Raw genomic sequence first — 16,671 nt, forward strand, 5'->3', positions numbered from 1 at the left:
AATTGAGATTGGTCACTATTGATTCTGTTGGTTTAATGATGATAGCAGGCTGCATTACACGAGATTCATAAAATTTCTGAAACACATGGGCCATTACGGTGCCTGCATCGAGCCAGGATCACCTTGTGCCCCGCTGCTGCAGTGCCACGGGGCTGGGGGGGCTGTGCCCTGATCTCAGGGTCCTGTGCAGAACGGGGAACTACCAAGGAGGTGGTAGAAGTGGGGAAAAAAAGAAATCTCCACTTTTCTACGAAGTAATCAGCCACAACTGGCCACAGTTGTTGCTTCTTCTTGGCCTTAATATGTTCCTCCAAAAAGCAGTGTTAGTTACAGGTGCGCTTGGTAGTTTCAGCTTGCAGGCAGAAAGCTCATTGTCTTGGTTTGCAAGTATTTAACAGGAGCTACCTAATAGGACTTAACAAAAGATTCACTCTCTGAAGTTTATCAGTTCCCTAAATCTCATTTACCAGTACTTTGACATTTAAAACTATTCTGGGAAGGGCAAATTAGAAATCAATGATGTGCTCATCAACCCTGCATCAATGCAGCCCTAAGAAATGTAGATCAGCCACTGAGGGAAAAAAAAAATGCTATAACTGACTTTACAGAGTCCAAAGAAAAATGCAAAAATGTGACCAGTTCAAAGGCTGAAATATTTAGTTACATTAAGTCTTTCTGAAATGCAAGGTACTGGGAACTTGTCAAAGATCTGTCTTCAAAATCTGCAATTCCAGCACTCATTCAGTCGATCCATCAGAAATGCTGCAGTATCCCAAGGAATGTTTTATTTTATTTTTTTAAAGATTTAGAAATAGGTTCTATTGGAGGATACTGATGGAATAGACCCTAAAATTAATAAATAATCATAGAATGCAATTTCAGGTGCTGCAGCATTTTCCTCACACCAAAGCTTTTATTCATAGTGCTGTAGCACTCGCCATTTGCAGCACTGTTTCTTCATATCATTCAGTTTTTGGTTATTTAATCCCTGGCAGTGTGATTAATGCAGTTATTAGAATGCTTTCAATACAATTAACATGGAATAAACCATGTTTGTACATTTTAAGATGTGGTGAACTTTTCTGATAATTATTTTGATCACCTGTAGAACAAGAGACCAGCATGTTTTTTGAACTGATACCTGGTTAAGCTAAAAGGTTTCTTTGAGGGATCAAAAATCAAATTATTTATTTTCTTCTGCTGTATTCTATAGCATGGTTTGAAACTACACTTTCAAAGTTAGGAAAAGTCTGTTAAACAGGACTCTGAGAGGAAAATCTAGTGATGAAAAAACTGAAATTCTGAACACTCTACATACATTTATAGCAATGTGCATATATTACATTTCCCAGAGAACTACTTAGTTTTCCTTGTTTTACTTTGTTTTATGTGACAGTGACTGAGTTCAGGGTGTACGGGCCATAAATATAAGCACGCATATATAGACTTGGGTTTATAAGTAGGTATGTATTGTTCCTTTGACCCATGAATGAGAGTAGCGAGTGAACGGGTGACTACATACTTAATTCCTCTTGTCTCAAACCAACTTTCAGTCACCTATTTCATGAAAGGAATGTTTCTGTTACCTGTAAAGTTTGGAATTTGTAACATAAAATAATTAGGAAAATGTTTCATACCAACCCACCCTCTTTATTAAGTAAGTAATTTCTTCAAGTATTTTTAATAGTGCAAAGTATTGTTTTGCATTAGTACAGTAACGATGGGAATTCACAGTAAAAAAAAAAAATCTTAAAAGATTTCCAAAGTCAAACAAAAAAAATTTTAATACTGTATTTTTAGCAAGAACATTTTTAACAAAGAATGTGTACTTTAACTTAATATGGTACAACAGAGAAACCATACTTAAAAGTTTCCATTATCTAACACTCTACTGCATATTCATTTTTTCATCTTAAAAGACCAAAAGCCAAGCTGAACTGAGCATAAAAAAGCATCAATTATAATCCTCGTATTACGTCAGCTATTAGGGTTTAGCTCACACTTCTGAATTGGTCATCTAATGAAAGGACAATTTTTACATCATTCTTTTAAAAAATGTACACACATTTCTTTTTAAAACGTAATATATATCGAGTATCTGCTTCAGTAAACAAAGCTTAATTTATAAACACAATCGAAACAGCTCCATGTTGAACAGTTTCAGTGATAAACTGGACTTGTATGATGTACAGCCAGTGAGGACCTTTGTGGCTTAAAATCATTGTGCCATTGTTATACAGTAATAGCTACCTCCTTAGGAAAAAAAAAACAAAAGGAGTTCTTTGGGGGTGGGAAGGGGAATTAATTCCTGTATGTGCTTAAAAATACTAAAACTCCTTCTATCTCCGGGGACCTAAAAATGATCTGTTGCAACAGGCTTGGTTTGGTATGGTAAGCTTGTATAAAGTCTCAATATTTCTTAATGACAATACGGCAGTTTTCGATGCAGCAACAGTAAATTGCTTGAAATTGTCCTTCAAGTTTCATGCTACAAATCCTGTTCCTCACACGGTACTGAAGGCATCAAAGGTTGGAAGGGACATTTTTCATGAACTATATAGTCTTCAAATAGTGATCATTATACATTTTTCAACAATAGGTGTTTCCTTCAGTACATGATGGTAGGTTTGATGTATGTTCTGTTTTCTGTAGGAAAAAAAAAAAAGGAGAAAAAAAAGTCAATTACAGAGTTGCGCATTTTAGAATTATTTGAAATGTAGATGGATTTCCTTCATAGATTTGTGGGCTTTTTTTCTCAAAACAAATGGTCAGTTCTACAAGTGATATAGGCTGAGTACAGAACTGATTATGTTTTTATTGGAGAACGAGGCACCCAATGACAAAGCCCTGCAGAGCCCTTGGCCAGCGCGCTTTGTGTTACGCAGAGCAGTGAGCCCACTGCCCTCCTTCTATCCTGAGCCACTCATTTCCTGGGGTGCTTCCAGCTGGCATTAGCTAGCAAAGGCTGTAAATATTTTGATTTGCATTTTCGTCTTTTGTGACGTTTGTTTTTTAGCTGAACACTCTGTCTTCTTCTCAGAAGGCAGCTGGTGCTGTACTGCATGCCTCTGTAACACAGGGTAACGTGGCATCAGCTTTACAGCGTACCATTATTATAAGAGCAAAACCTAGAGAACGGTGTGTTAGAATACAACTGCACTGCATTAAAAAATGTAATAGAAGGAAATTGATATCTGTTCTTCGGAAAACTGTTATTTCACTCAGAAACCTCCACTTCTCTTTTTAAATTGGCTTTCTTTATTTAGGGAAACAAGTAGAAAGCTGCCTTCTTCCTTTGTAAGACTATTCCTAGTTATACTACCTATCAACTGTGATTTTTCACATTAAGCAGCGCTAAGTCCAGAGGAAAAATAAATATGCCCACAGAAACTACAGCTAACAAGAATCCATATTCTTGTTCATTATACAATGAATCATGAATTCACCCAGCTAAACCCGCAAGTACTGATCTTGAAGATGATAGCAAAATGATAATATTGAGAAGCATTTTGTATAATGTTGACATCTATCCCATTACTGTTTTACATATGCCAATACTAAGCACTCGTAAGGAAAGAACAAGTATTGACCTGCTAACTGACACTGATCCTTGGAGCAATCTCAAACTTTGCCACATTTCAATTTCAAAATGCATTTCAGCTATAATATGAGTGATTTATCATTTAGCAGTAGCTGTCAAAGTAACCTCCTAGATAAAACAAAAACATCTGGAACCATAAACAGAGGAGAGCAGTAGCTGAATTTTAATCCAAATCCGACATGTTCACTTCATTAGGAACAGGAAACAGCTAATTAGTAATTGAATGTTTCATGGTTTTAAGGAGGCTCAGACTCTCCAAACAGAGATGATTTAATATGTATTTTGGATGTAAACAAGAATAAAGATCGGAAGAGCCAGGGACATAGCATCTCTGGAGGAATGCTTGGGAGCATGGGAACCTCCAAAGAAGTGACTAAAATTAGCTTCAGGCCTTTGGCTGATTACAATTATTGTTTTAAGATTTACTGTGGCAAATATTAAAGCCTGGGGTGGGCGGGTAAGCAGAAATGCACAGACTGAACATTGTTGTTGTTTTTTTTTTTTGTTTTCTGTTTTTCCATCTGGTTATTAGAAAGTTTCTTCCCATAGGTGATGTAGCTTATATTAACACTGTGCATCTAAATAAAGGTAGCCACTGGCAAAACCTGCAGGTCAACGTGACTGCCCTCAAAAAGTCACAGAAATACTCCTTATTGTCAAGCCAAACGCTGACATTCTGCTGGAGTGTGCTTTTTTAAGTCAGTAACACAACAGCTCTGGTGCTCTGCACAGAAGCAGTCAGAGCACTGAACTCTGAGCAGCTAACACCCATGCTGCTGCTCTCCTTGGGCTCAGGAGCCAGATCTACAAAAAGGTCCCGTTTTGCCTAAACCCCCATACTGGGTGGGACTTACAGATGTGCTTAGCATGTCTGTGTCGCACCACTGGAAGTCAGCAGAAATTAGGGACACAGCTTGCTAAGTGGCCACAAGGCATCTGCTGCATCTTCTAATGCTGTACTGGATGCTTGATACTTGTACAGACAGCGATGGTGACTGCGTATGTGTGCACATTTATGCTGTTCCATTTGCTGACAAGGTCTGTGCATAGATAAGGACAGGCATCCACAAGCACATTCAAAGTGGGAGCTGACTTATCAAAAGTGGGAGCAGGAAGGAAGGCTGTGATGAAATTAGCCTCTTTTCCTCCCTACAAACATTTGTTAAATAAAGTAAGTATTTATTTAATTTCATAATTAAAAAAGAACAGTTTTCACAACCATGAACACAAGGCCTCTCTCATCTAAGGGAGCAAATTCACAACTGTTACAAAATTCTTCATCTTTATTTAGCCATTTGAAAAACCATATAAAATGATAGAATTTAAGATACAATGCTTTGATTCTTTCCCCAATGTCTTGCAAATACTTTTGCGTATTTAATCCCTGGCAAATAAGGTGTATTTGGAGATCAAATTTAACACTGATTCAGCTAGCTCTTCTCAAACACAGGGGAAGGTGTGAAGCAGCTGATACCATGCTCAGCTGGATGGCTGGGTCAGCAAAGCCATGTGTTGGCTTTGGTCATTATACACACGAATAGCTAGAGCTCATCAGGCCATTAACAAGCTCTAGGAACCCACTACACTGTGGCTCCCTTCCTGCTGCCCCAAGCCATGGGAGCCCTGCTTGCCTCCACCCTGGCTGGCATGGCACACTGCTTACTGACAGAGCCAAAGTTACAGCAGGAGACTACAGAAAAAGAAGCCGTGAATTATTTGGACTGGAACTATTTCACCTCGCTTGTGATGTAAGCCTGAAAAGTAAGCTAAAAGTAAAGGTCTTGTTTTGTAATATAATATATTTATGTTTTCAAGGAATTTTATGTTACCTCTCAAATTGTTCCACAAACTAAGGTAAGACATGGTCACTGAGGTTACTGCTGGCCCACAGAATGACTGTTTAAACCTTGGAACAAGTCTAAATTTTTTCCCTTTATTTCTTAAGGCAGTGGAGGTATCTGTAACACTTGTAAGAGAGAAGGCAAATGCCAAAGCTCAAGCCACTCAGGAGATACTGATTAGTAAACAGAAAACACATGGTTAGCTATTTCCCCTTCTATAAAGTTCTCAGTGATATGCCAGAAAGCAAAATACATTTTTGTTGCTGCACAATAAACTGAACTCCGTGGCATTAACAACGTCACGCAGCAACCACCTATGAGGAATTACAGTGGCAGGAGCATCTGTGCTACCACTTCTACGTGAATGACAACGTGATGCTGTCAAATTCATCTTTTTAAAGAATATTCACCATCTCCTCAGTGTAGCTGACTGCAAGCTACATACCATTTTATAGCATTTTACGGTACTATACAGCAAAGATTTGAATAAATCTGTGTGCAATAAATGTATTCTTTTATTAGGTTTATCCCTTAATCAAATATTCATTTATGTGGGCTTCATTCTATTAAAAAATGAAATTATACAAAGGTGAGCAAAAGTGTAGATTTACAGTAGTTTAAAGCCTAATCTCATTCTCTAGGGGTAATATTGACAATATAAAAACTGTATAAATGATATTCCCTAACACTAAAATATGCTTATGAGCCCCCTGTGCATGTTATACTGCTTTACAGCCTACAGTGAAATGCATGACTGGCTTAATAAGCAAGACATTTAGGAAGGATTTTTTCCCCTTCCCAATGTATAACAGGAGTAAAGATCTCACAATCTCCCTGCAAGCCGGAGCCTGTGTTAATAAATGTAATTCTCCCCAGGATGAGGTTGTCTTCCCTGAGTTGTTGGTCCAGGGTGTACATGCATCTCGCCCTCTCCTTTAGCAACAACATTTGTCTTTCTCTTTGAAGGTTTTAATGTCTGTGTAACGGGACAAATCCAAAGCAATAATTATCACCTCCGTATTTATTCACATCTTTCTTTTTTCTTTGTTTTCTCAGCTTATTTTTCCCTTGCTCTCAGGACAATCTGCGTACGTATTTGAATTTCTAGAATGCTTTGTATGGTGTTGTGTTACCTTCAAATCAGTAATTCAGCTGTATCTCCATAAAAAAAAATATTTTCAAGCGAAATTTCCACGTGTACCCACACAACTTGCATTGAGAACTGTGCCCTGGTAATGCTGGTGTCAAAATCCAGGCCAGGAAGAGGAGCGCAATGCAGGTGGCCTGCTGTGATCTAACAACACAGCTAGAATTTGGGATTGTTCAGATAATTTTAGCACACTTTTAGTCGGAGGAGGTCACTGGATTAAGGAAATTTGTGATCTGCTCCATAATGAGAGAAGAAGGATAAATGTGTTCTATTGCTAACTATAAATTGTTCATGCTACTTACAAAACGACGACGAGCCCTACATGTTGCAGAGAATGTGGGCGGGCAGCAGAGATGAAACAACAAACTCAGAATCCCACTTTGCCAATTTAGATCAAGAAGGAGTGGGGAGAGCTGCTAAAGGTGCTGGGGAGCAGCAGGAGGCTGGTGGGCTGCCCAGCAGCTCCAGCTCCGCATGGCAGCTCGAAGGGCAGGAACTACTGCCTCAGTGGCATGGGGAGGGGGGTGGACATGAGCTGAGCAAAATGGAGCCAGCGTTTCAGTTAAAGCAGAGCCAGGTCGAGCTCTGAGTGCAGCAAAAATAAATACAGGAAATACAATGCCAGGACAATAAATCTAACAGACAAAGCTAGGGTTGGTTAGTTTGAATCAGTTATTTTCTCTGCTGTGACACTCAGAGAGGTGTGGTTTTTCCCCAGCTTACTTCATGCTTAGGAGTACTGACTTTGACTCTGTCAAATATTTCCACATCCAAGTTTTAGTCTTGTCACTCATACCAAAAACAGGATTTCTAATGAGTAGCAATAGCCAAGGACAAGAATATGTTCACTGAATACTAACTGTGCAGATGCTGGATTGCCACTGTCAGCGTGGGTAGGAAGGGAGTTAACACAGTGGTTCCTGCTGAGGAAATATCCAAGCCTGCTGACACTGAGTTATTGAATAAATGTTTGAGCCCTTTGTAAGAAGAGAAAGGTAAGGACCTTCACACCCTAGTCTCCTGGGGAAACCTTTCCTCACCTTCTGTTTTCAGTAAATCACAACATCCCAGCCTCCTCTGTCTCCTGTGCGTGTACCAAGACAGAGATTCAGAAAAAATATCGTGTACCGGAGTACAGAGAGCAAGATCAATGGCACTGTTATTTTGCAGCCCTGCATTTGCATCACCAACAGCGATGCAGTCAGCCAGCACTGGGATCTCATCACAAGAAGAGCAGCTGCCTTTTGGTTAGCAGCTCAAGGGACTGCTCTCCTGTGTGCCTCCAGTGCGTGCACTGCTATGGGAGCCTGGTCATTGGGTGCTTGTTATTCCAGGGTAAAAGGTTTTCTAGAAAACACAAAATGACACAGCTCCAGGCAGCTACCAGGGGATCAGTCATTCACACAGGACGTGCATTAGAGACAGAGCACTGGGCAGGAGGAAGAAGAAAAGATCTAAGCCTTAGCTGCAGAAGCTAGGGAAGGATTTGCTCACAAGTGAAATACCAGGCCTCTATAGTTTAATCACAGTTCTAATCAAATGATCCTGGGCTGTCCTCATGTACAACTTTCACTTTTTTTAGTGACAGCAAGACCAGGACAACAGCTCTGTCGTTTCTGAGATGTTGACACTGTCTCCTGCAACTCGAGAGCAGCAGCAGGGCTGGTTTCAGTGGATCACCGCACCTGGAGGTATACTTTGATAGAATAACCCAAGTCAAACCTTTTCAAAATCACTACCCCCTTCTTTCCCCCCAGCCCCGTAATTTTTTTTTAATTTTTATTTAACTTTATGCTGGATTTAAAAATAGGTTGGTTATATCAGAATATTAAAAAACATATAGCTTGTTTTCTAAATCATAGAAATAAATTATGTTCTAGATTGCAACAGTCCTCCATCTTTGGCAAACAGATAAGAAAGTTATTCATGGCGACCAGCAGTTGCTGTGCTACCTCTCTGCTAGGTTATTGCACAAACAAAAGCAGCTGCAGCCCTCTGACTCTCCCGCACGTTTCCTCAGAACCACACTTCCACCTCAGGAAAGTCCGTCCACCTGCACTGCTGCCTCATTCTTGAAATTTAGAGTCTTTTATTTTTTGTAAATTGTTATCATCAAGTATTATGGTAACGTCTATTTTTTAAAATTTTAAGATAACATTGCATTGCTGATTGTTCCAATATCCCCTAACAATGAAATATAGTAATACAAAAGTTAACTAAGGTATAAACATGCAAAAGGAGAAGTCTCCCTGCGATCATAAAATGATGTTATTTTCTGTTCAGCAGTTCATGTTACTGCTGTTCATGCTAATTAATTAAAGGAGCTGTTGCTGTAATGTGCAAACAGGGAATCTGAGAAACTGAGAGGGCTTTTAGGTCTCGGAGTGAAGTTAAGTCAATCTGGGCGCGGGCAATCAAATGTAATGAAATCACTTGTCAGTGCTAAGCTTGCAAAAACTGTGAAGTTTGACTAGGGAGTAAAAGGATTATAATTAGATTTCCAATAGGATAATAACTAAATGGCAGAAAGCAGTAAAGAGAAAATATTACTTTGTTAGCTAATGGTGCTGCTGTTCGGTTTTAGTTTTTATCAGCACACTTGTAGTTGTACTAATTTAATTTGCTTTTATCAGCAAAAATGCACTACTCGAATGGTACTTGAATGTCATTTGCAAAAAACATTGATCTGAAGGTGCACTTAATGACACCCAGTATGTTTATTTTATGTGAAACGGAGATTGGTTGATAAAATGGTTGATGCACTATCTTCCTGGCCCAAGAGTGAGTTATGGAAGCAAGAGCAGAAGGTATCAGTGTGTGCATCACCCACTCCTGCACCACTCAGCTATAGGAGTGGCTGCCAGACTACAGCAACTATTTCTTTTCTATTTGTCAGCTAAAAGGCCTCTCTCAGATTAAGCTGTGCTGGACCAGAAGCTCAGCGGTATGGAGGACAGAGCTCCAGACTGTCGAGTTTGAAAAAGTTTTAGTCTTGTCAGCACAAAATTTCAGTTCAGTTAATACACAAAGCATAGGGAAAACGAGTCTACTAAATGGAAGAGATTTATAATGCATATCAGAATCTCAGAAAATGAACAGCTTGTGTTAATAAAATCATTTTAAGAAATGAGCATAAAATATGATATGACTTAATCACTGTGCAGTATTTTTGCAATTTTCCCTTAAACCATCTTAAGGAGATACTGGCAGTGAAACTAATTGAATTTCAAAGCAAAGGCACTGCGTGAATGATAGATTTCTGTCCAGCAGAGCTATTGACAACAGAAAAAGAAAGGTCTGCATTGATGCTAAGGCTTTTTTCTGCACTAGAGAGAGATTCTGGATGCCTGGAAACAGCTTTGAATCAGGGACACATGTTTTGACCCTTCCTCCTCCCAGGGCCCAAAAAACAAAGGCTGTAAATGAAGGGGGCAATGGAGGGAGTGCACTCAAATTGTTAAAACTTCAGTGCAAGAGTAGCTGTCAATTTTTAGAAACTGTAAGTCAAAGGAAAATAGAATACAAAGATATTACAGTATCAGCATAAATAAAAACGAAGGAGATGGTGCTACAGAACAGAAACACTTTGAAACCTAGACAAGCTCTGAAGAGAGATCTTCAGAAAGCTTTTCTATCAGCTGAGAGTGCTTAGTGAAAGAACTGGACAAACTCATCACATATTTACATATCAACGGGATTACCAAACTGAAATTGTCAGAGAAGCCAGTGTATGCTGCCATTCATGGCTGCACTGAAGACAAGAAATGACATATTCTGCTTTCACAGAGTGATGCCAAATGCAGAGATACTGAACATAAGCAGTGAGTGTCCAGGTCTCCCTCAGTTCAGGCTTTTAACTTGAACAAAAGCTTTGTAACCCAGTGCCTTTTAAAATTGAAGAATTATGAGATTTAAAAACAAAACCAAAACGAAACAAAAAACAAAGAAGAAAACAAAAAACCCAAATCTCTGAAATTAAAATCCTGAGATCACAAGGCGTTCTTCTTTATCAATCAGTAATTCACGGTAAGTGAAAATAAGTTCTAATTCCTTCTGTAAGTAAATGGAATTTGGCTATTGGAAGTGGCTATGTATCACTCTCCTCACAGTTATTTATACTCATTTTTAATAGAAGACAGATTTGAGCCAACTGTAACTTTTTTCTTTATTAAACAGTGAAAATTAACTTCCTTATTTTTGTCACTAGATTCTGTCCAGGTACACCTTTGACTCACAGAATCTTTTTGGAAGAGCACTGAGCGCTTATCTCAGCAGATACTGTAGACAGCACTAGGAAACAGTAGGAATCATTTGCATTTCAAATTTGAATACATGTCCCGAGTGCTTATCCAATATTTTGACTATTTCTGGCAGTAACAATTTTCAAACTGCAATATTTAGAGCACAACTCCGATCATATGTGTATATATACATGAATATAAATATATATTGTATTATACGTGTATATATGTAATTCTCCTTTTTTGTTATGTGTAGCATATGAGCCTAAAATCACAAAAAGCGACAGTAAAAATATTTGAAAGCTTTCCTGCATAGATGACAGATGGACAACAGATGCGTACCAGAGGTATGCAAAGTCAAGCCTTTAGCAGTTGACAAATGCTAAAGGTTATGTTTCTATCTCTATCTGCACTGGTTCTAGCAGTACCTAAGATAGAATTCTCTATCAGATATTCTTGTAATACCCTCTGGTATGTGCACATCTATTTAAATGCATACTTAACATTTCTTTTAAGCCTTCTGGAGCTTTTGTCTCGCTATATTTGCCATCTTGTGATTTCCATCACCTACCGTTTATGTATTTTTTGAAAACATTTATGATCTTGAAAGGAAAACAAGGATCAGAAGTGAAATATTTTAAAAAGATAAATCGTTTGTAAAATCGTTTTTGGACTAAGCTCATATATCTAAGTATGAGTGTTTCCCACACCTCTGTTAAAAGAATATAATTCTGGATCTTGTAAAGTAGTGATCTTGCTACGCTTCTTTTCTATATTGAACAGGAAGACAAAATGAAGTTCTGTAATTTACATTTATCTTAATGCAGGAAAACAAGAGGTCAAAACTACTATGCATTTCATTTTTTAATATGGCTTGTGATAAATGTGAATGTAATAGAAGGAGGTACATACTGCACCTTGCATTGCTGCACTGTCATGTTGGGTTCCGTTGTGTTCTATTTCCATATCTGGGATTCCAGCATCTGAAAGATGTGACACTGAAGATTAATGCATTCCCCTTTATCCTTCTCTCACGCGTCTTTAGAAAAATATTTACAGCAAACTAAGGTGATCACCAAGTTGCACAGCCTTGCATAAAACATTTGGTCTTCACAGAATTTTCAGTAGTAAATCGTTTTCAGAATCTGCAAACATTACGGGTCTCACTGTGGATTATTTTTAATGTGCTTCACATTTGTCTGATGATCAGATAATAACACATGATAATAATGTATCTATAAAATTCTCTTGGAAGATAAGGGCATCTGACATATGAAAAATAAAATGGAAATTAAATTGTGGTATTACTAAACCCAATTTACTCTCTCAGGAAATACCTGCAAAATAAGAGAATTAAAGGATACAACCAGTACCAGTCAACATGTTTGCGTCCATGTGCATGTGTTTGTATGAGTGCATTATTACAAACAGGGACTGTACCGTATCAGCTCAGGTTGTGTAAGAATACTCCATCACCCACAGGAAAACTACGTATGTGATATTATGGGAAAGACTTCCAGATACCTGAGAAGAGTCTTCCCAAATGGATTGTGCTGTTTGTTTTTTTTTTACCAAGTTGAGAAGGAGTCTCATAATGATACGTGCTCTTGAACTATTTAATTTCATACTGATAATAGCTCTGTCCGCAGTCCTTTGGGGTGGGGCTGAGGGCTCCAACACCCCAGGGCGTTACGACAACAGATGCCATTATCCACCTTGTGCCAGCAAGGATTAGCATGAAGGGTATGTGATCTGAATCCATGGTACCTCAAATCCTGGAGAAACATCTGCTTCCCTCATAATACAGCACTTAGAAATTACAGTAGAAAAGAAAAAACAAGAACACCTAAAAGGGAGACGTGTGTAGTTTTGAAGTCTTTCTGTGTAAAAGCCCATTCCTGACATTCTCAAATAACTGCACTGCTGCTTTCTTAGATCACTCGAGCTGGATGTGCCAGTACCTGTTGCAAAGATGACGTTTTGCTGGTCACCATACAGCCTGACCGAGCTCCGTGTCAAAGCAGGGCAACTGGTCCAAGTATGTGTATGAGTAATGCAGTACATGAGTAATACATGTGCATATGTACCTTAGATATACATGTGTATATGAAATATGTGATGTCTGTGTATGTAGCCCTATAAATATATATGAGCAAATAAATAATAGATCAATGTACATAATTTTTTCTTTAAAAAGTGCAGGTGACTGTTATTACATAGGGTTTTCCTTGTTCTTGTTCTGAAGTTCAAGGCACTGGACTAGAAGCCTAAAAAGGTTCTCTCTTTTCAAACCTTTTCGAGTATACTTTGTATATACGTAAAATGACAAAGTCATCTGTAATAACAGCATCTGTTAAATGAGACAGACCGTCAGAGTTAAATTAAAAATATTCAGACTAGCCCTTCACATTTTGTTGCCATAAAATTGTACCTGCAATTAAATTGTGGATTAAGATGCTAATGAGCTACCTGATTTGCATGTGCAATCAGATTAGCATGTAAATATCAGCTTCTCGCAGGCACCAACATATATATGACTACCTGAGTGTGCCTGCAAATCAAAATGTTAGCAGCTAGGCCGACAATAGCAGATGTAAAGATCTGTTAATCACATTGCTGGGGTGTTGGTCCCCTTTAATTTGTGGCTTCCACAACTGCTGAGTACTCGTAACTGCAGTGCGATGGGCAGGTGCTTACCAGCAACAACAGCATCCGGTGAGTGACCTTACTGAGCACGAGGATTTTAGTTTTCATCTGACATTCATCACACGGTGCTGGCTGTGCTCAGGGGATTTGACCTGATCCAGTAGGGGTGGTACAAAAGGTCCCTGCTGGCTGTGCCCACTCAGCCTCCGCTGGGAGCCTGTCCCTTCACACGGCGGAATGGCAAGCTGTATATCCATGCCTGAATCACCACCGCTCACTGTCAGCATGTCAGAACAGCCAGCCAGTTCCTGGGTACTGTGATATGCTGGACTATAAAACCCAGCAGATGAGAATGCCTCTGAAAGATGTTGCTCTCATAGTTAAAGAGTTTATATCTCTTAGGTGCTCCAGCTAAATCACAACTCACAGCCCATTGCAGAGAGCTGCAGTGGCAGTTCAAACAGACAGGCTTGCCCTACCTTTAAAAAACAGCTTGGGTACCCTTGCAACTGAGATCAAAGGCCAAGTTAAACTGATTACTTTCGCTCAGCAGTTTTTGCAGTCTGCTTCTGTTGTTATGGCTCAGTTACTAGCAGTAGCCAAATGAGCCAAAGTTAATGTGAGGACTACATGACGTACAAACGCAGCAGAGATTGAATGTAACTGATTCATGAGCCTCTGTAGAGACATCAGGATAGGTAAGATGCAAAGACCAAAGTTTAGCTGCAGAACCTGAAATTAATTAAAACTCAGCCAGGTTTAGTCTTAAAGATTCAAACCAACGTTCTAAAATTTGGTCAGAATCACTTTAAGCAGGAGAGGTGAATCCTCCCACTACCTGGAACATAGTTCATGTTTATGAACTGAATTTGTTTCACAAGAATATCTTGGAAGTATTCAAAAACCTAGTCAGCTCATAAAGCTGATACATATTTAACAAACTTAATAGATCCTGAGGCTGAGCAAACTTCAGCCAAACAGCTTTTAAAATGAAGCTCAGCAGTTCTAAAAATGAATCTGCTGGGAGAGAAGAGTTCACAGAACCTTAGAGGAACCAAATTTCACATTGTCTTAGCTGGCACTGTAACAGATTTCTCTGGCAATATATTCAGCATTTCTTGTCATGCCTGTGTAAACTGCTCTATGTTTCTCTAGTTGCAGGCATAGTTTTTTAATTCATGACCCAGAGCACATGGTCTGAAATAGATTTTTAATTATTTCAGGAAAGGATCGTGCATTTTATTCCTGAATTTCCTTTATGCACTGTCTCAGTTTTTTAACTTCATTAAACATCATTTTATGTCAACTGTGAAAGGCCAACTAAGACATTACCATTTAACATCCTGAGACCGTCACCTGATGTGGCCTGTTTAAGCGCCTGTTCCACTTGTTCTCTTCTCTTTGATTCAAATTCCAAAGCTTCCTGCAATTTTCTCTTTGCCTTTTTTTCTTTCTTCAAGCGTTTCTGAATTGTTGCTGGAATGCAAATGTATTATAAGGATGGCTGTTATAGTACAATTAATATATAACAGAGAGAGTAAACGTTTTCTTTCTCAGTTTTTGATGTTCAAGAGACAATTCTAGTTCAAGAAAAAAAATCGGACATGAATCTGATGTAAACAAACAATAACTTATCCATACCCCATTTGTGAAACAATGAATAATCTGAAAGGACTTTAAATCTTGTTAAAGATCTTAAATCTTATTCCCACTCTGGAACAGCCCCATTGACACATGTCTCCTGAGTACAACCTGGGTTTCAGAGCCAGCTCAGACACTGAAAGGCTACTGAGAAGCTGAGATAAATGGGTACATACTGAAATGAAGTTCAAGAAAAAAAGAGGGAAAGAGGAAGAAAAGGAACAAAAAGCATTGGGCACGTCGTGAAAATCTCTGAGAGAAAGTAAGGAGGAACTTCCCAGGTAGAAAGGAGGTTGAAAACAAGCTTAAAATACTGGTATGTAAATCAAGGACTTTTTTATATTCTCTCCATCACTAATTTCTCCTTCTAACAAAAGCACTCGTAAGATCTGTGTGGTATCTGGCTGTTTGGACTAAAAATGGGTAACAGTGAGCATTACAGTGCTTCTCTACAGCTCTGTGTTACTAGAGCTCAATGTTCTCTACAGTCATCTCATCTCCCTTTTATAGATGGAAAGCAGGAAAGTGCCTTGACAAAGATCATCCACAGATCATTGGTACAGCCCTGCAAGGTCAGGCAGAAAACAGAAGTATTCCTGACTTCTGTTCCCAATCTCAGTTTTAAACCCAACTATAAATAAACTCAAAACTGAAACTAGAAAACTATACAGCATTAATTGTAACCAAATGATTCACATCTTCATTGGGAACTCCTGACACTGCCTAAGGTTGTATTCCCTCATCTATATAAATTCAGGCAATAAAATGTACCTTTTCCTTTTTAAACCCTGAATCTTAATTCCGTGTTTAACCTTATCTTTCACCAGCACCAGGTTACCTTTTTTTTTTGTTTGATGTACTACTGAACCATCCAGTGATGGCACTAGAAAAGGTAGGTTGAACTACCAGACAAGGAAGAATTTGAGCTTAAACGTAAATGCCCTGTTTCAGAGTCGAGTTTACTAGTCTATACTCTAGCAAGTGCTGTTCACAGGTATTGTTAAAATGAAAGGTGAATTTACATTTGCAGTATTTTGCAATTAATTTTGTTTGCTTCTCCTGTGTATTAGACAGCTGTGAATTTTGAATCACAATATTGTTAGAAAAATTGTTAAAAAACATGGAGATATAACCCTTTGTGATCACTTGTTCCTCTGAACTCTTATCAATTTTTACACACCTGAATCTGTGATTGCGCCAGTCGGAGGAATAAAAGGATACCATTGCATGAGCAATCTCTGAGAGACTTAATAAATTATGAATGCAAGAATGTGATCTGGAAACAAAACTTTGGAAAATTGAGTAACCCATGTGGAAAAGTCTATGTCTGAGTTTCTATAATATTGTGGATGTCATGGTGACCTGAAAGACAAACAGTTCTGAGGATACTGATTATTGGAGAAATTCAAGCCAGAAGCCAACCAAGTTTGTGAATGACTTACAGTTTTTGTTGACTTAAATGTGACTCTGGAGGTACATAGCATGCTGTCTACCTACACCAAGATAAAGTTTTGTTTTACAGAAATACAGCTGTCTCATCTACACTTACAC

General features: G+C 38.6%; 1 protein-coding gene across 1 annotated transcript in view; it reads right to left on the reverse strand.

Moving 5' to 3' along the window:
- Positions 1,758-16,671, reverse strand: part of DACH2 (dachshund family transcription factor 2) — a 137,532-nt gene continuing 122,618 nt past the window's right edge. Inside the window, exons 10-12 of the mRNA XM_021406447.1 lie at positions 14,812-14,955; positions 11,751-11,816; positions 1,758-2,646 (exon numbers count right to left, since the gene is read on the reverse strand). Of these exons, the coding sequence (XP_021262122.1) occupies positions 2,609-2,646; positions 11,751-11,816; positions 14,812-14,955 (248 nt within the window). The 3' untranslated portion in view covers positions 1,758-2,608. The remainder of the gene's footprint in view (positions 2,647-11,750; positions 11,817-14,811; positions 14,956-16,671) is intronic.

This window comes from Numida meleagris, chromosome 8 (assembly GCF_002078875.1).
Source record: "Numida meleagris isolate 19003 breed g44 Domestic line chromosome 8, NumMel1.0, whole genome shotgun sequence".
NCBI classification, from domain to species: Eukaryota; Metazoa; Chordata; class Aves; order Galliformes; family Numididae; genus Numida; species Numida meleagris.